Below are 25,207 nucleotides of genomic sequence, written 5' to 3'. Positions count from 1 at the left end.
AGATCTAGAAGAAAGACTTGTGTCATTGAGAATTGCATTTGCACAAATCAGACAATGGGAATATAGGCGATCACAAATTGGCTTAACAGGATCAATTATCAATGTACCAGTTCATATGGACGTTGTGCAAAAAGCATTGCCACAATATCTAAGTGATACAATGACAATTGCAGTTGCATTAAAAAGACGATTGCAATACAAAAATGCATACCAAACAGGTAAAGTACGTCCAATTATTGTCATGAAAGAATTGAACGAACTATGTTCTAGAAGTCTTTATAAAGCTGACAACATTTGTATAAATGAGAATTGGGCCCATGTTTTACAAGAGAATAATGAATACATTGTACAAAATTCAAACAGCGACAATGAAAGTGATACAGACAGTGATGCAAATAACAAAACACCTACTGAAACATTGGTGCATGGATTAATAGAGTCACAACGCATCTACGATTTGCAAGACAAGATTATTGAACTGGCACCTGCTGAAGGACAACGACCACTAGGCATTTTCAAGGACAAATATGCAGAAGAAATGAACTTTCCAACATTATTTTATGGCGACGCACGTGATCATGACATCACAAATAGGTTTAGTTACCAAAAAATTGTACAATGGGAATTGTTACAAGCAAGTGGTGACTTCTCATATCATACAACAAATTTGTTTTTCAAGACAATGCGAATAATAATTGATAAAGTGCTTTCTTGCATATGGGTACGAATAAGAAAAGGACAACTAAAAGGCAGGAAAATATTAGCAAAAGATGTCAAGTATCGAGCAAATTTGGAAAAGTTATTGAAATCTGATATTGGATACATAGATTTCAAAAACATTCGCATATCTTCTGATCATTTGGAACAAATTAAGAAAAACATATTTGCAATGATACGACAATTGGGGCCTCCAACTTTCTTTGTGACATTTACAAGTGCAGAACATCGATGGAAACCATTAGTAGATACACTCGTCACATTGTTTAGAAATAAGGCAAATAAAAATGCTATTGATATATTAGAAGATGATGACATTGACTACCTTATAAGAAAATATCCAGTCACATGTAGCCAGTACTATAAACATAGAATTAATGCTGTAAAGCAATTGATATGTCAAGATACTACATTCTTTGGAAAAATATCTGATTACTATTTCGTAACAGAATTCCAAAATAGAGGAACTGAACATGAACATGGACTGTTATGGATAGAGAATGCTCCAATATATGGAAAACAAAGCAATTCAGAAATTGAGAAGTTTCTTGACAATTACATAACTTGTAATACAGATCATTTGGACCCAGATGTTGCTAAATTGCATAAACATCACCATACAAAAAGTTGTAAGAAGCGAAAAAATTCAAATTGCAGATACAACTTCCCCATGCCACCAATGAAATCAACAATGATCATTGAGCCAACCAATGCACAAAATAAAAAAATCGTAGAGAAATCAATATCACTTTTCGCATTCTTGGAGCAAACAAACTACAATGATTCAATAACCCATGACAATTTCCTCCTAGAAATAGGACTACTAGAAAGTGAGTACATAGAACTATTACAACATACAATAAAGCAACCAACAATTTTCCTGAAACGAAAACCTTCTCACATTTGGAATAACAGTTTTGCGAAGGCTATGCCTACTTTATGGAATGCAAATACAGATGCACAATTTGTGCTAAATGCATATGTCGCAGCGTCATATTGTAGTTCATATATGACCAAAATTGACAAGTCTATGACAAATGCATTTAGAAGAATACGCAAAGAGCATCAGAAAGATGAAATTGATGCTATGCAAATGATTCATAAACTTGGAAATACATTACTCAATCTACAGCAAACGTCAGCTCAACAAGCAGTGCATATAGCACTTTCATTGCCATTGAGTTGTAGTTCAAGGGAATGTATATTTGTAAACACATCTCCAGTTGATGAACACACATTTATGCTTAAACCACCTATTCTTTTGAAACAAGAACCTGATGATTCAGAAGATGTTATGTGCCATTCCATTATTGACTACTACATTAGACGGCCAAGTTCCATTAGCAAAATCTGCCTTGCAGAATTTGTATCAAATTACAGGAAAGATGGCACACCCATATCTAAAAGGAAAAAACCAAATGTTATACGATTTTTCAAATATAACAAACACAATGATATTGAAAACTTCTGCCGAGAGAAATTATTATTATATATGCCATTTGAAAATTGTGAAAATACATTGAAACAAGAATTGCCTACATGGCTCTCTGCATATACATTACATGAAAAAACAATTCAAGCCAATGAAGCCAAATTTACATATAACATCAATCCAACATGGGGTGATTTAGAGACTGCAACAAATGAGCAAATTAGTTCTTTGAATACTAACCAAATGAATATGCGAAACCAAGAGAACAGTTCCCATTATGAGGAATATGATTTGCAATCGGACTTGCAATTTCCAAAACAATTTGAAATGAAGAAAAAAATCAATCTTGGATTTCAAATTACTGCCCATCCATTTTTAATGGAGAACAATGAGTATTACAAACTTAGAAGAATCTTGAACAAAGAGCAACAAGCAATTGTAAAAGACATTGCAATTAAAAAAAAAAACCCCAAGGAACCAATTTACCTTTTTATTACAGGTGGAGCAGGTGAGGTAAAACACTCACAGCAAAAGCAATTTTCCAAATGCTTATACGAATTTATGATTCACAAAACATAACTGATCCTATGAAACCAAAAGGTCTAATATTAGCATACACAGGAAAAGCTGCATATAATGCAGGTGGAACAACAATCCATTCTGCATTGTTAATGCCTTTTAACAAGTCTCAACTGTTCTCACTCATCAAAGAAGTATTGGACAACTTATCAAAGCTATATCAAGAATTGCAGCTAGCTTTCATAGATGAGATCTCAATGATTGGTAGTCGGTTCTTATATTCTATTGACAGTAGATTCAGAAACATAAAACATGTCCAAACCAAATACTTTGGGAACATTGACATCATATTTTGTGGCGATTTCTATCAAGCACAACCTATTCAAGACTCTCTTATTTTTGAACAACCAAGAATCAACAATCAAACAATAACACATGATTTCTAGAAGGATAATGTCAAGTGCTTCCAATTGCATATGACTATGCGACAAACAAATAAGAGCTTCATATCAGTGTTAAATAGAATGCGAACAAATTGTCAAACATCTGATGATATAACATATATGAATACAAGTTGCATGTGCCCTGTACCAAATGATCCGACATTTCCCTATTTATTTTACAAAAACAAAGATTTTGCAATGCATAACAAGAAAATGTTAATGCTGATGCCTCGCAAAGAAATTTTAATTAATTCAATTGATGAAAATGAGGAGCATAACGGCAATTTCCCAACCCATCAACATACAGCTATTTTGCCTTCACACCTTCTGATAAAGTTGAACATGTTAGTTGAAATGTATGCTTGCAATTATGATGCACCAGATGGGCTAGTGAATGGTGCAGATGGAATAGTTAAAGATATACCCATACAGATAAGGTCGATGTTCTATGGATTAAGTTCCATGACCCTAATATTGGTCACCGACAATCTAGAAAACTAGCTCATTTGTATACTTTAGACATAGCACATGATTGGACACCAATACTGTGAATATCAAAAGCAATGCCTATGACATCAAAGATGGCCCAATTGAAAATACGGAAACAATTTCCAATTCAACTTGCATGTGCACGCACAATACATAGATCACAAGGCTTAACCTTGGATAGGCTTGCATTCGACCCTACTGGAGTACAAGTGCATGGCCTAGTATACACACCACTATCACGTGTCAGAAACATAGAATCATTGTATTTGCTTAATCCTCTTAAACACAATAATTTTAAGGTTAAGAAAAAAGTAAATTGTGAAATGCAACGTTTGCAAACCACTGCAAAATGGCAATTAGAATATGACTCTTCATCAATACAATCATTGTGATCCATCTTTATTCTTTCATTGAACACTCGTAATCTTCATGCACATCTTACTGACGTATGCAATGATTATGACACAATGCAATCTGATATCTTATGCTTACAAGAAACACATATGTCATTGTGTATGGAAAATGAATATTTCAAAAATTTCAATTGCATCTCAAGTTGCATTAAGCATGGAGTAATGATATTGATAAAGAAAAATATCATTATCCTTGAACATACCCATTTTGAAGAGCGCTTTGTAGAAGCATTGCTCGCAAAAATAAAAGTTCACACATTACAAATTGCAATACTCAATATATATGCATTGCCACATGCAAATCTAAACAATATTCTCAATGTCATTGCAAAAGCTTTATGCCACTTAGATCTAAACAATATCATAGTTATATTAGGGGACTTCAATATTGATATGGTACATTGCAATCAAAAAACAAAGCAGCTAGAAACCTACATGGAAAACTATAATCTTCATTTCCTTATTGACAAAACTAATACCATGCATAAATCATTGATTGACCATGTTTGGGCAAATCTAGCTAATATAAAATATAGAATTTTCGTATTGGATACATATTGGTCTGACCATGATACAATATCTCTTGTCCTTCAGCTATGATATACACATGAAATAGTTTACAAAATTGCAAATTTTGACATTTTTGCAATACCTCATTGGTTTTACCATTTCTATTTTACTAAAGCATATTACAATATTCTTTTTGTAATAAACCAAATGATAACAGCATACATACTATGCATTCTATCGTACATTTACATATATGAGGTCGTGTATTCATCAATGCAAATTATGCCAAAGACACCCTTTTCAATTAACCAACACAAGCATCCTATCATAAATTTGCAGATATGACCTCATCTATTTATGAATGCAGATTCTGCCAGTAAAACCTTTTTCAATTGAACAGAACGACCAAGAAAAAAGAACAACAACATGGAACATAAACAAACAGAGTATATTCTTCTTGCCTTTCCTTTCCTATGGATCTTCTGTTCTTGTTCAACTTTTACTTTTATATGTTCTTTTAGCTTGCACTAAATATGTCTTACTATTCTATAACATAGCATAAATCTTGAAAGAGGAAAAGAAACAATTGAAGAAATAGAATGCATAAGCCAATTAGAAAGGGCAAGCCAACCGCTTGTTTTGCAAAGGTATGTCTATGAGAACTACACAAATATGCTAATTTGTATTTAGAATATTAATGTTTACTATATATGCATTCTATTTTTACATATGTATGGTTCTATGGTTTTAATGTTCTTGTTCACTTTTTACTTCTAATTTGCACTAAATATATGTTACTATTCTATAACATAACCTAAATCTTCAAAAAGGAAAAGAAACAATTGAAGAAATAGAATGCATAACCCAATTAGAAAGGGAAAGCCAACCACTTGTTTTGCAAAGGTATGTCTATGACAACTATACAAATATGCTAATTTGTATTTAGAATAATAATGTTTACTAAGGTATGTCTATGACAACTATACAAATATGCCAATTTGTATTTAGAATATTAATGTTTACTATATATGCATTCTATCTTTACATATGTATGGTTCTATGGTTTTAATGTTCTTGTTCACTCTTTACTTCTATATGCTCTTTCAAATTGAACTAAATATATGTTGCTATTCTATAACATAGCATAAATCCTAAAAAAGGAAAACAAACAATTGAAGAAATAGAGCGCATAACTCAATTATAAAAGGCAAGCCAACCACTTGTTTTGAAAAGTTATGTGTATGACAACTATACAAATATGCTATTTTCTATTTAAAATATTAATATTTATTATATATGCCTTCTCTTTTTACATATGTATATTTAAATGTATATAAATTAGAAAATCTTGGACGAGTGAAGAAAGCACTAGTAGTAAGTCCCCCCAAACAATGCAACAAGAAGACATGTACAGGTTACATGTCACAATTTATTTATTGATTGCTTATCACAAAATACATGTGATAATATCCACATCATATTGAAATGTGCATTTACTTGTGTTAGTCCAAGTGAAACAATCACAACAAAACTTGATTCAACAAATGTACAAAATGATACATCAAAAAGGTATGCATATTAAACACAACACTCTAATATATTTATAGTTATTCAGTTTTTAGGAGAAACATAGCATTGTAGAAATGTTTATAGCAATTTCTACCTAAGCAATTTTAATAGGCAAAAACAGATACTGCCAATTAAAGTATCAATTGAAGATCTCAATAGTCGTAAAATTAGGCAGCTATTTGTTGGAGACATAATGGTTGTCTATACTGCATTCCTTGATAAAGCAAACAAATCACGTCAAATATTACGAGCAGATTTGACAGATGCTCAAGGAATGATGACTATAACGTTAACTGTACCTGAACATTTAGTGGAGCGACATGAACAGAAAATTTTGCAAGGAAACAACATCTCAATTACAAATTTCAGGATATTGCCTAAAACTGTTTATGATCGTGGTGACTGTGACAAAATAATTTTGCTTAATGAATCAAGTATCATAGAAACTGTACCTGAAGTTTGCAAAGAATATTGCTTCATTCCCAATACAACCATTAGGCAATTTGCAAACAAAAAAGAAATGTACCCAATTGGCACAATCGCTGCAGCCGTTACACTTGCCAAACGGGTTGGATTGCATTACATATTCCATATCAAAGATGGAGATTCTGAAAATGACAATGCAACTGTATGTATTCACATGTTACTTATTCCTAATTTTCAGTAGATAGCATGCATCACTTCAATATATAGTTATTGTAATTTGTCTATAGTTTTTGTAATTTGTCTCTTGCACTTGCAATTTTTCAACACATACGAACAATGTATTTGCATATTACTTTTCGTATTTTTCAATAGATAACATTTTCTCTTTTGCAGTTGCAATTGTTTGACACATATGAACAATTTTTCCTTTCAATGGAAAAACAATTGCAGAAAGGACACTTCCCCCTCATCCTTTTCAAAAATTTAACAAAAAAGGTAAACACAAAAGAAACAATATTCAGAGCATCAAAGTCAACGTTCATCACTGAACTTAACACAGATGCACTGAACAATCTCAGAAAACTAACTACATCTACCTATGCTGTAAGTATAACAATAATAGTGTTTTTACTACCTTCGCATTTGCCATGTAATAATGTAAATTAACGTTTGAATACTTTATAAACAGGTCGAAGGTATTCTGATCGCAACAAATCCATATTCAACTCCTTTCGAACCTGTTTGTGCAATTTGTAACTCCCCAGTGAATTCATCCATAGTGATAGCCAATGGAACAATTTTTTGTTCACAATGCAATGATAATTGCCCTTTCATCTACAAGCATTGTATAAATTCTATAATAGAATCCATTACAAATAACTTTGTCCAGTGCATTATCAGGCAGCCCTTATTACATGACTTACTTCCTGATTTAAAAGCAATATCATATGAGAGATATTTGCAACAGAAAGCTACCATTGTTTACATGTTACATGACTTCAAAATTCAGAGCAAGTTCACACTCAATGAAGATAGTGAGCTATTACATGTCAACTAACAAATGGAAGGTACATCAACATATGACTTAACATCTTTTGTCTCAAATATGTCCTCTCTTCAATTCACAATGTTATCATTTTATTATAACTAACTATTTGTTATACAGATTACAAAATCCAGGAACATGGAGGCCTTCACGTACACAACAAATGCAAAAGTGATATGAATATGTTTCTTCATATTATGGTCTTACTATAATACAACTATTTAACTTGCAATTTCCACTCATTTACGAAGAAAATGTACTTTCAATATTTTAAATTCCATTGCTACTTCAAACCGAGAACAGAAGATTTTAAATTTCTGTTGTCGGTTCAAATTTTAGTCATAATGAGCTTGTTATAAGCCATCTTGTTTTGTTAGTTTTTGTTTCTTGGGTAATGTACACAACGGTTCAGGAAAGAAGGCTAGAAAGTCTTTATGCATGTGTGTTTGTACTGTTTCTGTTTCTGTTTCTGTTCTGTATCTCAAATGGAAGGCATTCTACAACATGCTTGAAGCTTGACAACCAGACATTGTCTTGCCACCTTTTGTATTTATATTTTTGCTCCATCTTAAAAAGTACCATGTTTGGTTTAAATTATATCGTTGAATACAGCAAATGCAACATCAGATGAGCAATAATTTTGTATCTACAGCTGTTGAATGCGAACACCAAAGGTTCCATAGATTGATTAAACATGGTGCTTATTATCCACTGAAGTTAAATGACAAATTGTATATTGAATCAGTTACTCATTTCTGTTTCTTCCTATGTTATGCCTGAAAGCTATGTTAGTTTTTGTTTCTTGGGTAATCTAGGTAACGGTTCAGGAAAGAAGGCTGGAAAGTCTTTATGCATGTGTGTTTGTACTGTTTCTGTTTCTGTCCTGTATTTCAGATGGAATGCATTCTGCAACATGCTTGAAGCTTGACAATCAAACATTGTCTTGCCACCTTTTGTATTTATATTTTTGCTCTATCTTAAAAAGTACCATGTTTGGTTTAAATTATATCGTTGAATACAGCAAATGCAACATCAGATGAGCAATAATTTTGTATCTACGGCTGCTGAATGCAAACACCAAAGGTTCCATAGATTGATTAAACATGGTGCTTATTATCCAGTGAAGTTAAATGACAAATTGTATATTGAATCGCTTACTCATTTCTGTTTCTTCCTATGTTATGCCTGAAAGCTATGAAGTTCTGGAGGTGGTATCTCTTATTTTTCTTTTTTCCCAATTTTCCCTAGTTTCAGATACATACACTGAAATGCTACATTGCAAAAATGAACTTCCATGGGCTTAACTGCCAGATTCCACCAAACTATTTAGCACTTTCGACCAAACCTGCTCTCTCTGTTGGAAATAATACTGAGAGGGGGGGGTGAATCAGTATTATCTAGCAATCTTCCTTATTTGATCTTTGAATTATTTTTGCATGTCAGTACCATAAAATAATGAGCATGAACAAAGAAAACAGATAGTCACACCAAAGAACACAAGATGTAAGGTGGAAACCCAATGTGGGTGAAAACCACCTTCTGCAATATGTCTCTATCTTCTTTCAAATTAGAAACTCCTTTTACAATGATTTTGTACTGGTGCAGTCCTTTACCAGTACGCAGGCTGCAACCTGCAGAGAGCTACAACTCTCTCTCTCGTTTTCCAGTCTTCTCCTGGAAGGGAGCTACAACCCCCTACTTCTTTTCATAAAGCATCAAATGATCATCAAGTACATCACAGTTACAGTCCACTACAGTTATCAGATCAGTAATAACAGAACTAACCCAGAACACCTTATCAACAGAGAAATTCAATCAACAGAACATCTTAAGACAGAGACACAGTTTTCCCTTCTGTGGCCTGCGACCAGACGCAGTTAACCTTCCGCTCCGCTGCGTCCACACGCATAGATCCTTCTGCGGCGCTGCGTGCCCACGCACTGTTCCTTGAACTGCACTGCGTCCTGTTGCTGCAGAGACGCACCCAGAAACACTATCGCGCTGCGTACTTTGCTGCAGAGACGCACCCAGAAATGCTATCGCACCGCGTCCTTTTGCTCCAGGGACGCACCTAAACCTTAGTCGCCCTGCGTCGCAACGCAGATCTCCTGTTACTGCACTGCGTCCCGAACGCACCTGAACCCTTCTGCGCCTGCGTCCCGCCGCACCTGAACCCTTCTGCGCTTGCGTCCCGGCACACCTGAACCCTTACTGCACCTGCGTAGCTCCGGGCATAGATGATTTCAAGACTTCAAGAGAAACCCAAATAGTCAGATCTACAGATCTGATCATGCGCCAAAGAGATCTCAGTCTTTCAGAAGATTCGCCTTTTTAGATCTAGACCAGATCTAGCCTCATAAGATATTCAACCAAAGACATACCCAAACCAAATGATCTCCTTTGCTTTATATAGGCAAGCTCCTCCTCAAAACATGGAACAATACCAAGAGTCGACACCATAGAAACACAATACCGTCGGCTAGATACCAAGAGTAAAACACAAGAAACCCCCACGTGTGCTTTTATCTGCCTTAAAATGTGTGCACTGGGTGGACGCACCTCCTGAACGGCTGGCCTGCGTCTCTGGACGCGGCTTCTACATGGTGTACCTGCGGGTACGCATCTTTTGAACTGATTTCCTGCGTCCTTCTTTGTTTTCAATAAAAAGAGAGCCTTGCCATGGGAGTTGCCATCAAGTACAACATCTATAACATATATAGCCATTCCTGAAACATAATGCCAACAATCTCCCCCTTTGGACTTGATGGCAACCTCACAAACTTTGCTTCATTCTCCCCCTTTGAAATCAAGGGCAAAGGGTATGCTCCCCCTAAGATCATGTTCCCCCTGAACCAGATCTGCAACAAAGAACCATAATCCTCAATGAAAGAGATAGAGACATATTGCAGCTATTTCCAAGATCTCCTTCTGACCATCCTCCATAATGCCAACAATGCATTATGTGCTCCCCCTGAACCTGTACCATCAATCAGAAAAGGTTCAACAAAAAGATGATGCATCAATAACCCCCAGCTTTTGCCTGAGGTATTCAAAAGTTTCCCTGGGCAAGGGTTTGGTGAGAATATCAGCAACTTGTTCCTTAGAAGGAACATACTCCAACTTGACCTTCTGTTCAAGCACTTGTTCCCGGAGAAAATGATACTTGATTGGTATGTGCTTGGTTTTTGAATGCATAACCGGATTCTTTGAGATGCTGATTGCACTTGTGTTATCACATAAGATGGGGATAGGTGGTGTACAAGTGATTTGAAAATCCTGCAAAGTCTGCATCATCCAAAGGAGTTGGGTGCAACAAGATGCAGCAGCAACATATTCCGCTTCAGCTGTAGACAAGGCAATCGAACTTTGTTTCTTGCTGAACCAAGATACCAGTCTGGAACCCATAAAGAATGCACCACCATTTGTGCTTTTCCTGTCATCCACGCTTCCGGCCCAATCTGCATCTGTATAAGCATGAAGTGTAAGATCTGTATCTCTAGGATACCATAAGCCATAATTTTGAGTCCCTTGAAGATATTTGAAAATTCTCTTCACTGCCTGTAGATGAGTCTCCTTCGGATTTGCCTGAAATCTTCCAACTATTCCAACTGCATGCATGATATCCGGTCGGGTACCTGTCAAATAAAGTAAACTTCCAATCATAGATCTGTAGGTTGGTTGATGTACTGCTGCAGATTCATCATTTGCACTGAGACTACATCCTGTGACCATGGGTGTACATACTGGTTTTGCATCTTCCATGCCATATTTCTTCAAAATCTGTTTGAGATACTTGGTTTGAGATAAAAAGATTCCTCCTTCTTTTTGTTGGATTTGCAAACCAAGGAAATATGTCAGTTCTCCTAGCAAAGACATTTCAAATTCTTTCTGCATGACCGAGGCAAAGTTTTTACTCATAGCTTCTTCATTGCTCCCAAAAATAATGTCATCTACATACACAACAAGTATTAGCAATTTGTCATTTTCAACTTTTATATAAAGATTGCTATCTGCTGATCCTTTTGAAAAACCTTGTTGATGAAGATATTTGTCCAAACGGTAGTACCAAGCCCTTGGAGCTTGTTTGAGACCATAGAGAGCCTTTTTCAATCTGCATACAAGATTTGGATCATTTCCAAGAATGAACCCATCTGGCTGTTCAATGTACACTTCTTCTTCCAAGTCTCCATTTAGAAAGGCTGATTTCACGTCCATTTGAAATACTTTGAAGTTTTGAAAACTTGAGAGAGCAAGAAACATTCGGATGGCCTCAAGTCTTGCAACAGGAGCTAAGGTTTCTTCAAAGTCTATCCCTTCTTGCTGCGCATATCCTTTACAAACAAGTCTGGCTTTGTTTCTAATTACTTCTCCATTTTCATTCAATTTGTTTTTGAAGACCCATTTAGTCCCGATAACATTCTTATCTTTTGGTCTAGGAACCAGCTCCCAAGTGTTGTTCTTTTCGATCTGCTCAAGTTCTTCATCCATTGCTTTCACCCAACATTCATCTTTGCATGCTTCTTTCACATTTTGTGGTTCAGTCGAGGAGAGTAATGCCAAATAGCTTGAAGCTTCTGCAACTGTTCTTCTAGTTTGTACACCTGCTTCTTTTTGTCCCATAATCTAAGATTCTGGATGGTTCTTCTGAACATATCTGGATGGAGTCTTTTCTTCTATTCTTGTTTGCTCCTCTGGTTCTTCTTGAGGTTCTTCTTGAGGTTCTTCTTCTTCATCATTCTGTTTTTGAGGGTAGCCTTCATCTTCTTCGATGTCTTCACGATGTACTTGCCTAGGAATGTATCCCTTCTCATCAACCACTACATCAATGCTGTCAACAATTCTGCCAAGTCTTTTATTGTAGCATTTGTATGCTTTGCTATATGGAGAGTAACCAAGAAGAATGCCTTCATCTGCTCTAGGTTCAAGTTTGCCAAGCTGCTCATCAGTATTCTTGATATAGCATTTGCTCCCAAAGATTTTGAAGTGCTTTACTGAAGGAGTTCTACCACTCCAGAGCTCATGAGGAGTTTGAGTGCTGTTCACCCGGACATTTGTTTTGTTGAGAATAACAACCGCAGCATGTGTAGCTTCACCCCAGAAAGTTGCGGGAGTTCCTGATTCATCAAGCATAGCACGAGCCATTTGTTGGATTGTTCTGTTCATTCTTTCAACAACTCCATTTTGCTGAGGAGTTCTAGCTGTAGAGAATTCTCTCCTTATCCCATGTTCATCACAGAAATCGAAAAATTCATTTGAAGTAAATTCCCCACCTCTGTCGGATCTGAGGCACTTAATTTTGTGACCTGATTCATTTTCAACCAAGGCTTTGAAAGATTTGAATTTTTCGAATGCTTCATCTTTGTGCTTCATAAGTCCTAACCAGACAAACCTAGAGAAATCGTCAATAAATAATATCAAGTATTCTTCTCCTCGAGGTGTCCTTTTTCTGAAGGGACCGCATGTATCTGTATGTACTAGCTCAAGAGGCATGCTAGCTGATCCTTCTTTCTCTGGAAAGTTAGTTCGGGTTTGTTTTCCAAACTGACATGATTTGCATATGGTGTTGTCAGGAATTTTGATATCTGGAAGATCGCGAACTGCCTGATATTTGCATGCTTTCCTTATTTGTGAGAAGCTTAGATGTCCCAACCTTCGATGCCATAACCAGTGCTCTTCATCCTTGCTCAGATAGCATTGTTGTTGTCCTTCTTCAAATATGTACAGATTATTTGGAGTTCTTTTGCCTTTGAGCACTGTTTTACCTGTATCAAGATCACGAACAAGACATCCATTTGATCTGAATATAACCTCGGTTCTTTGATCACACATCTGGCTGACACTTAGAAGATTATGCTTCAATCCATCAACATACAAAACATTTCCAGCCTTGACCTTTTCTTTTAACTGAGCAATGCCTTTTCCTTTTATAGTTGCAGGAGTATCATTTCCAAAAGAGACTTTCTTTCCCTTTTCTAAAGTAGAATAAGACTCAAGTTTTTCTTTATCACCTGTCATATGCTTCGAACATCCACTGTCAATATACCATAGATTTTCCTGTCCCTCTGCATAAAATGCTATCCCACATCTTTCCGTTTGAGGTTCCTTTATTCTCCATGTTTTGGTGCTTGAGGCTTGTTCCTTTTTCTGCTCTTGTTCCTTTTTCTGCTGAAACCTTCTCCTGCATTTAGAGTCTTCATGACCAAAATTATTGCAAATAGAACATTCAACTTCATTTTCAAGAACCGAAAAGTTGTTATAGGTCCCTTTTGTAATCCCTGTCATACTTCTTTGTTTTGAGCTTCCCTAGTCATGATTGTTTTATATGCAACACATTGAGCTGCTTTGTGACCAAAGTTATGGCAAGAAAAGCATTGTCCATTGAAGAAGCTTCTGCGGTTATTGAATCTACCAGCCAACTGATTGTAATTTCTATTTTCATCTATTCTTGAACCAAACTGAGAAGATTTTACCTATGGCTGGTTGTAGCTTTTGTTCACCCTTAAAATGGATTGCCCCTGATAGTTTCTATTTGTAATACGTCCCTGCTTTACCTGATGATCTTCATTGTTCTTTTGCTCATTTCTTCTTGCCGCATCAAGATAACTTTTTGAGGTGGATGCTTGAGAGGTTTCTCCATTATAACCCAGACCTGTCTTGTTTAGAGGGGACCGCTGCACATTGATAATCTCATCCAAAGTTTCAGATCCTTTGACAAACTTAAGATTAATAGCTTTTGTTTTCTCAATCTCTTTTCTAAGACCAACAATTTCACCTTCTAGTTTTTCAAGGTGTTTTTCCTTTTCATCAATTTGAAATTGTAGAGTATCAATGATCACATTCTTTTCTTCTATACATCTCTTGAGTCTAGTAATTTCATCATAAAGGTTATCCACATCTACAGCATCCATATAATCATCATCTTCAAATGCCATTAACAACTTATATTTATTACCTTGTTCATCTTCATCACTGTTTGATAAACCATCACTATCTTCATGGGTGTAGTAGCTTTTCTTATTTGCACCTTGTTTCTTGTTCCATCTAGCAGGTTCCTTTCCTTTATCCTTATAAGGACATTTTGCAGCATAATGACCTACTCTTCCACAAGCAAAGCATTTAAAAGGCAGCTTACCTCTGAACCTTCCAGAACCCCTTTGAAGATTTCTGACAAAATTTGATTCTTCTTCCTCTTCTTCTGGAACATGGCTTGCTTCATAATAATCTTCTTTGCCTGATGCCTTGAAAGCAGCTTCCCTTCTGTCTAATGGACCTCCCTTTCTCATTTCATAAGCAGTTAGAATTCCATGTAGCTGAGACATAGTGAGAATTCGTAGATTTTCCTTTTCTTCTATAGCAGATACTTTAGATTCAAATTTGGGGGACAATGATCTTAGAACCTTTTCAACCACTATAGCCTCTCTTATTTCTTCACCCAATTTTTTCATACAATTAACAATCTCATCTACCCAAAGAAAATAGTTAGCCACACTTTCATCATTATACATCTTGAGAGTCTCATACTGAATCCTGAGAGTTTGAAGTTTAGCACGCTTTACCTGTTCATCTCCTTCATAGCTTGTGACAATTTTGTCCCATATCTCTTTTGCGGATTTGTAGTGCATTACCTTCATGAATTCCGTTTGGGATATACATCCTAACAGAGTACTGACTGCTTTTGCATTTGTTTCATACTTCTTTTTCTCTGCTGGATCTGTAGGAGTAGCTGAAGGAAAAGCGTAGCCTGTTTCTACAATGTCCCAAACTTCTGTACCAAGAGATTGAAGATATGCAGTAACTCTTACCTTCCAATAATTGAAGTTTGTCCCATCAAAAACCGGTGGCCTGATTGATGCTTCTCTCTCGTAGTTGCTCATGGTGAACGATCTACCTTCAAGCGATCAAGCTTCTTTGAAGGACCTGCTCTGATACCAATTGTTGGAAATAATACTGAGAGGGGGGGTGAATCAGTATTATCTAGCAATCTTCCTTATTTGATCTTTGAATTATTTTTGCATGTCAGTACCATAAAATAATGAGCATGAACAAAGAAAACAGATAGTCACACCAAAGAACACAAGATGTAAGGTGGAAACCCAATGTGGGTGAAAACCACCTGCTGCAATATGTCTCTATCTTCTTTCAAATTAGAAACTCCTTTTACAATGATTTTGTACTAGTGCAGTCCTTTACCAGTACGCAGGCTGCAACCTGCAGAGAGCTACAACTCTCTCTCTCGTTTTCCAGTCTTCTCCTGGAAGGGAGCTGCAACCCCCTACTTCTTTTCATAAAGCATCAAATGATCATCAAGTACATCACAGTTACAGTCCACTACAGTTATCAGATCAGTAATAATAGAACTAACCCAGAACACCTTATCAACAGAGAAATTCAATCAACAGAACATCTTAAGACAGAGACGCAGTTAACCTTCCGCTCCGCTGCGTCCACACGCATAGATCCTTCTGCTGCGCTGCGTGCCCACGCACTGTTCCTTGAACTGCACTACGTCCTGTTGCTGCAGGGACGCACCCAGAAACACTATCGCGCCGCGTACTTTGCTGCAGAGACGCACCCAGAAATGCTATCGTGCCGCGTCCTTTTGCTCCAGGGACGCACCTGAACCTTAGTCGCCCTGCGTCGCAACGCAGATCTCCTGTTACTGCACTGCGTCCCGGACGCACCTGAACCCTTCTGCGCCTGCGTCCCGCCGCACCTGAACCCTTCTGTGCCTGCGTCCCGGTGCACCTGAACCCTTACTGCACCTGCGTACCTCCGGGCATAGATGATTTCAAGACTTCAAGAGTAACCCAAACAGTCAGATCTACAGATCTGATTATGCGCCAAAGAGATCTCAGTCTTTCAGAAGATTCGCCTTTTTAGATCTAGACCAGATCTAGCCTCATAAGATATTCAACCAAAGACATACCCAAACCAAATGATCTCCTTTGCTTTATATAGGCAAGCTCCTCCTCAAAACATGGAACAATACCACGAGCCGACACCATAGAAACACAATACCGTCGGCTAGATACCAAGAGTAAAACACAAGAAACCCCCACGTGTGCTTTTATCTGCCTTAAAATGTGTGCACTGGGTGGACGCACCTCCTGAACGGCTAGCCTACGTCTCTGGACGCGGCTTCTGCATGGTGTACCTGCGGGTACGCATCTTTTGAACTGATTTCCTGCGTCCTTCTTTGTTTTCAATAAAAAGAGAGCCTTGCCATGGGAGTTGCCATCAAGTACAACATCTGTAACATATATAGCCATTCCTGAAACATAATGCCAACACTCTCTTTGCTACTCTGCTATACACATTGGGTTGGATTATAGCCTGCTCTCTCTTTGCTACTCTGCTATACACATTGGGTTGGATTATAGGGAATTGGAACCCTGGTGAACAGTTGTAATGGTACGTTCATCTCACTACAAAATCGAAATGCATAGATGTCCCAAGTATCAATAGCTGATTTAGTAGCTAAATATATCAAAGTATCAATAGCTTAATATCTGCTTTAATAGCTAAACCTAAATAATCCATACCTAGGATAGATCTATTAAGTATTAATAATTTATTTTCCCTGTATAGATCTATTAATTATTAATAATTTATTTAATTTGTTGTACTATGGCACTTTCCTCTATTAAATTAAGTACTGCAAACTACTTAGAAGCAATATGTTAGCATACCGGGTAAACTTTATAAATAGCACCAAACTATATGGACTTTAAAATGAATATATGTTGTTTGAACATGGAATTATGGCATAGTGCTATACAAAATCTACTGATAACTAGCTATGATAAGAGAGCTTTGCTAATCAGCGGACAGCTCCGTACATTGCCCTCAAGGCACCACAGAGGTTTGTATTGCATTTGGTATTATTTTATTTTACCTATGTTTCTGTTTATTGTTAACTGTACAATTTGCTTAAATTTTTTGCATGTTACTAAACACATGTGATCCAAAGTCAAACGTAGAGTTATATTTTCGAAGCGAATGCTACAGGGTAACTGCTTTGCATAAAATCTGGTAGCACTACCAGGAAAGAATTTATCCCAGACACCATCTGAATATGCCATATATCTGAAGAGTGCTGACATGGTTTCCAATTTACAATCTGAAGAGTGGTCACATGGTTTCCAATCTACAAAGCACGAAGGAGAGAATGGCCGATATACATTTCTGGTAGCTTCCACAGAATTTGCAAACGTCCAGCTGAGTAGTAATGTAGATAATGACTGATATACATTTCTCTGGTTAACTCCAACAGATTTCTCAGATTCCTCTCACGCTGGTGCCCTACCTGCATTAACTACATTTGCACTAAATCTAGAGTGATCTGCCTAACTGCATCAAGTACAACGTGTTACATAATCCTAAATCCTTTTCTTGTGTGTTTAAACCTGAATATAAAGGAAAGGCCACAATGCTTTGATTTGCAACATTGCTATATAATCCTAAATCCTTTTCCTCTGTGTTGATTCAGGACTGAGATTTCACCTGGTCTTTTGGCTTGCAAATTTATTCACTGCAATAACCATTATGTCATAGAATGGTATAACAACCAGAAGCATGTCATCCTTTTTGAAGAGTATAGCTGCAGCGTAAGTAATCTAAATTCCTATATTCAATTTTCTAGTCTGATTGATTGAAAAATAGTTATAGAGTAGCTGCAACTAAGATCTTGTAATAGAATGCGCTGACTGGACCTTAAATATATTTGCAGATGGCTTTTCAAAACTTCAAGGGGCACAGAAAATTCAACACCTCCTGGAGGCAATATATCTCAAGCAGCAGGGGAAGAATCAATGGCAGCAGTGGCCTCTCCTGCCCTGTCAAGATCTGGAGGCACATCAGCAGAGGAGTGTTTTGCTTGCACCCAGATAGAAACTCCAGCTTTCCATTCCATTAGCTGTAATAAGAGCAACCATCTCCACTCGGAAGCCAATGCAGGTTCCTCTGTTTTTCCAACTGAATCCTAAGTTCATCAGCCATGCCTGCACTGAAGGAAGAGAGATAAACGGATATTTGGAATAGTATTGGACCCAAGAAGCAAAGCCATCCAGAGATGGAACAGGATTATTCTTCCTGTGTGTGCCATTGGATTGGCAATTGACCCCCTTTTCTTTTATGTTCTATCCATTAGTAAAGACCTAATGTGCATCTACCTAGATGGGAAGTTCGTTGTTCTCGTGACTGTTCTGCGTTCTACCAATGATGCCTTGCATTTATGGCATATTTGGTTGCAGCTCAGGCTTGCATATGTGTCAAAGGAATCACTTGTAGTGGGCTCTGGGAAACTTGTTTGGGATGCTCGTTTAATTGCTCTCCATTACTTGCGTTCTCTCAAAGGCTTTTGGTTTGATATATTTGTCATAGTGCCACTTCCACAGGTGGCTGTTGATTGACATTTTTCTAAATTCTTACACCAGCTGGGTGTTGATTGACATTTTACTAAAGTCCTAGAGCAGTTGCATGTTGAATGGCATTTTACTAAATTCTTAGAGCATTTGGATTGACAGTCTTTGTATTTACATATTTCTAGATTCTTAGATTCTCTGATTTTTATTTAAATATAGAGATCCAGATATCTTTTTAGGTGAAGGCAAAGATGAACTTATCTTGAAGTATAAAGAGTTTTTTTATTATAATTATTTAATATTTTCCATAAATCCTACATACACTTTATCACATTCTAATTCCTATTGCTACTGAATGCCTATTTATTTGTGCAGGTGGTCTTCTAGTTGATTGTGCTAGACCTTATAAAAAGGGCAGAAATCACTTTTATTATGACACTGCTGCTCCTAATATTCTTATTTCAATATCTACCCAAGGCTTATCATTCTGTTTGCCTCATGCACCGGATGCAAAGAGTAATAGGTTACATTTTTGGTACAGTTTGGTGGGAATTCGCCGTGAATTTGATAAGATATTTTATAGCGTCCCATGTAAGTTCAAGCTTCCAACCGTTCTAAGATCAGAAATTTCTCAAAATAACTTATATATAAACTATCTTATGGTATATTGTGATATTTTATAATATATGATGTAACTTTAGGCTTCAAACCATAATGAGATCACAAAAATTTTAGTAAGCGTTGTTTATTTCTTACAAATCTTGCAGTTGTTTTGAGTTGTATATTATGTTTTAGTGTTTTGACAAATTTTGATTATATGTAAGTCAAAACCTTGGAACAGTTAAATAACATCCATTTCAATAACTTATATTTGGATTTTTCATTGGATTTTGTCTAAGGGGAAGCTTTTTAATCTTTATGTATGGTTTAAATTTATGTCTGCTGCAAATTTCTCTTAGAGTTTACTGAATTAACGAGGCTGAGCAAGTGCGAGCTCTTCTGAGATTTTGATAGTACCGAAGCTGAAGTCATTTGCTGATTTGGTGATAAATCTCTGTTCAGCCACTAATAAGTTTGTGGGTATTGAACCTCCAGATCTGATGGTGCAAGCACGGAGGGCGTATAGCACCCGTTGATTAGCATTTTCTGCAGGAAATTATGTCTATGAAGAAGGGATGGAAGAGATATGGAATAGTGCTGTTTTTGGTGCTTCTATCCATGCTCATTCCATTGGTATTCTTGCTCGGACTCAATGTTGGATTTCACAGTAGTAAGTTTATCTGAACCCATTTCATTTTTTATATGATTTGAAGCCCCCTTCACACAGAATGTCGTGTATGGAGAAGCTGGCTTTGGAGTACTTGGGCAAGGGGACTTAAAGGTTTTTATGAAACCCGTTCCTGGAATTTGTAGTCGGTTGTTTGCATTTTTTTGCACCATTTTGCCCCTTTGTTGTATACTAAGACAATGGGCATTTGATGATTGCCTAGATCCTCAGCACTGTGGAATATTTTGGGCCAATGTTTGTATTAGATCTCATTGAAAAGCAGGCACTGCGAGGCTTATTTCAGAACTTTATGAGTTTGTAGGCTCAGGGTTTTGATCTCTCCTTCTGCATTGTCATGTTTAGCTACTTAGGGTGAGTGTGAGGTTTGAGGGCAGATACAGTTTAAGGCTGTCGCATTTGCGCACATTAGATGCCAAAGATTAGAGAACACAGGATTAGGGCTTCAAAACACCGAGGCCTTAAACCCTGATGTTTGGACACTGAAATGGAATGCATCTTCCTTGGAAAACCCACACGCAATCTTAAGACTATTTTCTTAGAGCTTAGACACAAATGCCAGTGGACTTCAATTCCTGTCGCGTGCATTCAAGGATTTCATCAATAGGTTTGTGGGTTTTTTTCATTATATTTACAAAAATGCCAAATGCAGCTTCTTGAGGAGCATACTAACTGAACAATTTCTTAGTTTTACAGTTATTCTTCTGAACTCTTAAAAGTTGCCCTTCTTTAAAGCTCCTAAAATTATTAAGTAGAACTGAGCCAGAGAGAAAGTAGCAGTCCCCAATCTGATGCCCATTGTGTCATTCCCATCTTGGTGCAACCTTGTGTCATTTGATAATGATAGATCTGTCTTGTGAGTCTGAAGGAGGATTCGTTTTTTTATGGAAGTATAGAGTAAGTTTGGTTTAGTGGTGACTAGGCGATGACAACTGCTAACCAGTAGTAGGATTGCTTAATTTGGCATCTTCAGTAGCCACTAGAAACGCTTTGCGATGAGGAACTTGCATGTGATAGAGTACCTTTGAGCAGCTTGATCTTATTTTGAAATTTTGAATCCTCTTTATCCCTTCAACATCAAAGAAGTCATTTGGTTGTTCTGTAACCTGTTGTATGTTTCTCTTGCAGGCTATATCAATGATGAAGTCCCTCCAACGCTGGTATACATTCTGTTAACTTGTGTAACATCAATATATTGTTAACTTCACATTAAGAATTTGAAGGAAAGACATCCAAAGTCAATAACTTAGTCAATTTTCCTTCTTCTTCTTCTGTGCAAGTCGTATATGTACTGAATTCTGTAATGATGTCATCAAAGTTTTCTAACGTTTTACTTGCTACATTTGGTGTGTTCAGAACCAAACAGATTTTACCAGGACTGTCAGTCTGTCTAAACACGATGATGCTTCACAACAAACAGAGGTAAGGTTTATTACATAAGATTTCACCAAGATCTAGTGGCTATGTATTAAATACAATTTTCTTTCGTGCCTTTTGCCAGTTGGTGGTAAGAAGATCAAATTCTAATGAATCCATGTTATACAATGTACTTGCACAATATGGCACTGACCCCATCAGAAATACAACCCATCTCATAACTACCATAGTTCTTTTGTAAAATTTTCACTGCTTTATTAAATAATATATCCTTGTTTCCATACTATGTTGGTTTGTTGACGTCGGTGATCTATGAAAGAAATGGATTTTGATATTACTGGGCTTTTAAATTATAAATTTTAAAATGAATTTTCTGATTAAAGCCAGCTTTTGTTGTCTCCATTTTGCAGAGAAATCTTTCTAGGCATCTCGATGATCTAAACAAATTGGGGTCTGAACTATCAAAGGTTTCCAAAGATGAAGTTGTAACAAAGACCTCAAATTTTTCTGCAACGAATGTATGCAAAAAAACTATCTTGCTTTACTTCTATTAATGTACCATCCTTTGTACTTTCCTTAATGATTGCCCACGGATATTTACATCATTCCAATGAATGGTTTTAGGTTATTATTTCCCAGACAAAGCCATATATAGTTGCCAAAGATACTGACTTCAACACTGGTTACAACTTCTCTGGCACGACTCATGGAAATCTGGATATATTATTAACCAAGCATTCACTCTCAGGAGCTACACACGTAAATACTTGTCTACCTTCAATCATCCTCACTTTTCGGTTTCTGAAATTTTTCCAAGACTGAACAAAGTGCTATTTCTAGATGATGATGTGGTCGTGCAAAGGGACCTGACACCTCTTTGGAGTATTAATTTGCATGGGAAGGTAAATGGTGCCATGGTGATTTGTGAAGTAAGGTTTCATCACTTGAGTAAGTACCTTAACTCTTCAAAGTTTTTCCCAAATGGTTTTGATAGAAATGCGTGTGCATGGATGTCTGGATTGAATATTATTGATCTTAATGTTGCTCTTTCCCTGTTCGACAGCAAAATAGGTATAATATTCCGTGGAGATTTGGGACATTGCCTGCAAGACTCTTGGCTTTCAGTTGGTTTAGGGCATGACTTTGGAATTGATCAGCTTGATATAGAAAAATCTCCTGTTTTGCATTTTAATGGCAACTTGAACCCGTGGTTACAGATAGGTATTAATAAATACAAGCCATATTGCGCTAAGTATTTAAAACAAGAGGGTCAATTCATGCTTGAATGCAATGTCAATGGATGATGCTCTGATATATTTATGTGGATCATATCTCAAAATGGCAAATTTGTGAAGGCATAGCGGTGTGTGATGCCATGGAATGGATCGACGTGGTTTTGCAAAAGCCTTATTGGAAGCAAGCATGGATGTGTATTGGCTCATGGGCTAAACCTTTGAAACAAAATTATTCTTTTATTCAAGATTGTAATATCATTTAGTAAGCGCTTCCAATTCTGGAAGCTATTCCAATTCATGAATCGTGTCCTTTTAGGCTCCTACGGTTTTGAATCTCATTGAATCTATGATTAGAATGCTATTAATTTTCTGATATTGGCCTAGTCATAGGTAACTTATAAAATATAGATGATAGAGGAGAATCATAATTTTAAGGACTCGAAACGTACTCTGATCAATTATTTGATTCTTTTTCTACTCAGAACAGTCTCAAAGAGTACAGGGAAACTAGCTTTCTGTATTTCGAGTTCATTCTTCCAGCAGGGCCTGCATTCCAATCAACTATAAAAAATGGTGTGAAAATTGCCTAAATGACAGAATTACTTGGCAAGAATATAAATATAGGGTTTTGAATATTTATCTATATTATGTTTCATTCCCATTTGGGGATTGAGCGAACGAGTTTTGGACACAGTTGAAGAGATCCCCCAAATTTTAGGGGATGGCACTCCAAAATATATAAAAAACTGCCAAGTTTTAACATTTTATATCCATTTTGACCTGCAAAAATCTGGTTTTCTCTGAAAAAAAACCCCTGTAAATTCAAATTGAGTACCTATCTACCCCGCTGGAAGAAAATGGGGGACTTCGCTCTCTTGCACTTGCATATCAGGTTAATAATATGGCTTCTTTTGCTTTATCCATGGGCTCAATCTTCCCAGCAAGTTCCAAAGGGCAGGAAGGAGAGTCCAGGAGGGCCCTGGCATTTTATTGATGTAAATGTCAAAACAGCAACTTATATTTATTATTTATCTGTGGTTCACTCCATTTATTCTTTCCAAGTTCTGCACTTCCCTGCAGACCCCGGCAGGGACTACCACCACAGCAGTGGCTCCTTGTTACTAATAGTACCGTTATTATACTTATTCAGATTCTTATTAAAGACTTGTATCCTCATCCTAATCCATTGGAGTATAAGTGACTCAACCTATACAAAATTCACAAATCAAAATTATAATTCCAATACAATTTTCCTGAATTTCAAACAAATTTATCTATAAAATATGAAAAAAACCTCCCAAGCAATTAGACTACCGCATTTCGACATACATACATTCAATGTATCCACTTCTAAGTCCACCAATACTAACTATTCAATTCTGCACAGAAGTAAATTGGAAATCCGTTGCCATTCAATACCAAACTGAAGTAGATACACATAGAGATGAATGAACAGGGTATTTAATGTATATATACCATGAGTCCATAAGCGAAGACTTGGATCCCAGTGTTCCCCAGAGAAGCAGCAGCAAGCTCCAGATTTCCTAGATGCCCACATAAGATCTGAGTAGCCATGCTTATTATATAGTTCACCATATACACCACCACTGCTGGCAGGGCAAGGCTAAACAGCAACTTGGATTCCCAGAGCACAGCAGCTCTCATCATCTGCATCCATGGCTTGTTGTCTGCATTGGTTAGGATGACCTCCAGACGCTTTTTATCATCAATATGGTTGCTGCTGCCATGATCGGCAGAGGCGAGTAGAGGTTTGTCCACTGCACCCGGCTCCATTGACAGAGGCTTGGGATCCGATGATTTCTGCTCACTACAGACGGCTATATAACCAGAGCGAGAGTCCTGGGAAGATCAAATTCGAGCAAATTAATATTGGAGTGACGTAGATGATGAGCATACGTAATTGAGAGAACCGAACTTTCATCTAACAAGGGGAGTGGAATCTGTAATTCGAAGAAAGTAGGAGTCTAAGAAACAGAGAAATTTTGGACTTTTATATTCCTCATATAATATATTAAGCTTAAGCTTTTTTTCTCTGAGAAAAAAAAGATGGAGGTAAAAGTGAGAAGTGAGAATAATATAGAATATTAAGCTTAACCTTTTTTCTCTGAAAAAAAAGAGATGGAGGTAAAAGTGAGAAGTGAGAATAATAAAGAATAAGAAGAGAAATTGGAATGCATGTCCCCCGATGTCCCTTCATAATCTCGATCATGTGCCTCAAAGTCATTATCTTCAATGGTAATGGCAGATGGCGGCTTTCACATCTATCAACCAGTCAAACCATTAATAAGTGAGGAAGTCAAACCATTAATAAGTCAGGAACACATTGTTACAATTGCTTAATAAAATAAAACATAGGAACACAT

At 36.8% G+C, this 25,207-nt stretch overlaps 1 protein-coding gene across 2 annotated transcripts; it reads right to left on the bottom strand.

Moving 5' to 3' along the window:
- Positions 1 to 3,504: 3,504 nt before the first annotated feature.
- LOC149230330 (protein DETOXIFICATION 40-like) lies at positions 3,505 to 24,819 on the bottom strand. Of its 2 annotated transcripts, none has more exons than XM_089376041.1 (2): positions 24,300 to 24,819; positions 3,505 to 3,818 (listed from the first exon to the last, which is right to left on the bottom strand). In XM_089376041.1, the coding sequence occupies exons 1-2, from the start codon at positions 24,615 to 24,617 to the stop codon at positions 3,768 to 3,770; spliced, it is 369 nt and encodes a 122-aa protein (XP_089232167.1). In that variant the 5' UTR covers positions 24,618 to 24,819; the 3' UTR covers positions 3,505 to 3,767. The 2 variants fall into 2 exon arrangements, with proteins under 2 accessions (XP_089232167.1, XP_089232168.1); XM_089376042.1 differs by lacking the exon at positions 3,505 to 3,818 and adding an exon at positions 6,181 to 6,391.
- Between the last annotated feature and the right edge of the window lie 388 nt (positions 24,820 to 25,207).

Source organism: Pinus tabuliformis, chromosome J (assembly GCF_031772625.1).
Source record: "Pinus tabuliformis cultivar Carrire ecotype Pingquan chromosome J, CPIR1, whole genome shotgun sequence".
In the NCBI taxonomy this organism is placed as follows: Eukaryota; Viridiplantae; Streptophyta; class Pinopsida; order Pinales; family Pinaceae; genus Pinus; species Pinus tabuliformis.
The sequence above is the reverse complement of the archived record's forward strand: the minus strand, read 5'-3'. Positions and strand labels throughout refer to the sequence as shown.

Coding starts and splice junctions, on each gene's coding strand:
- LOC149230330 (XM_089376041.1), bottom strand. CDS start 24,617: ATGGAGCCGGGTGCAGTGGACAAACCTCTACTCGCCTCTGCCGATCAT. Junction 3,819..24,299: donor TCTTCGCTTATGGACTCATG/GTATATATACAT, acceptor TGTGTATACTAG/GCCATGCACTTGTACTCCAG.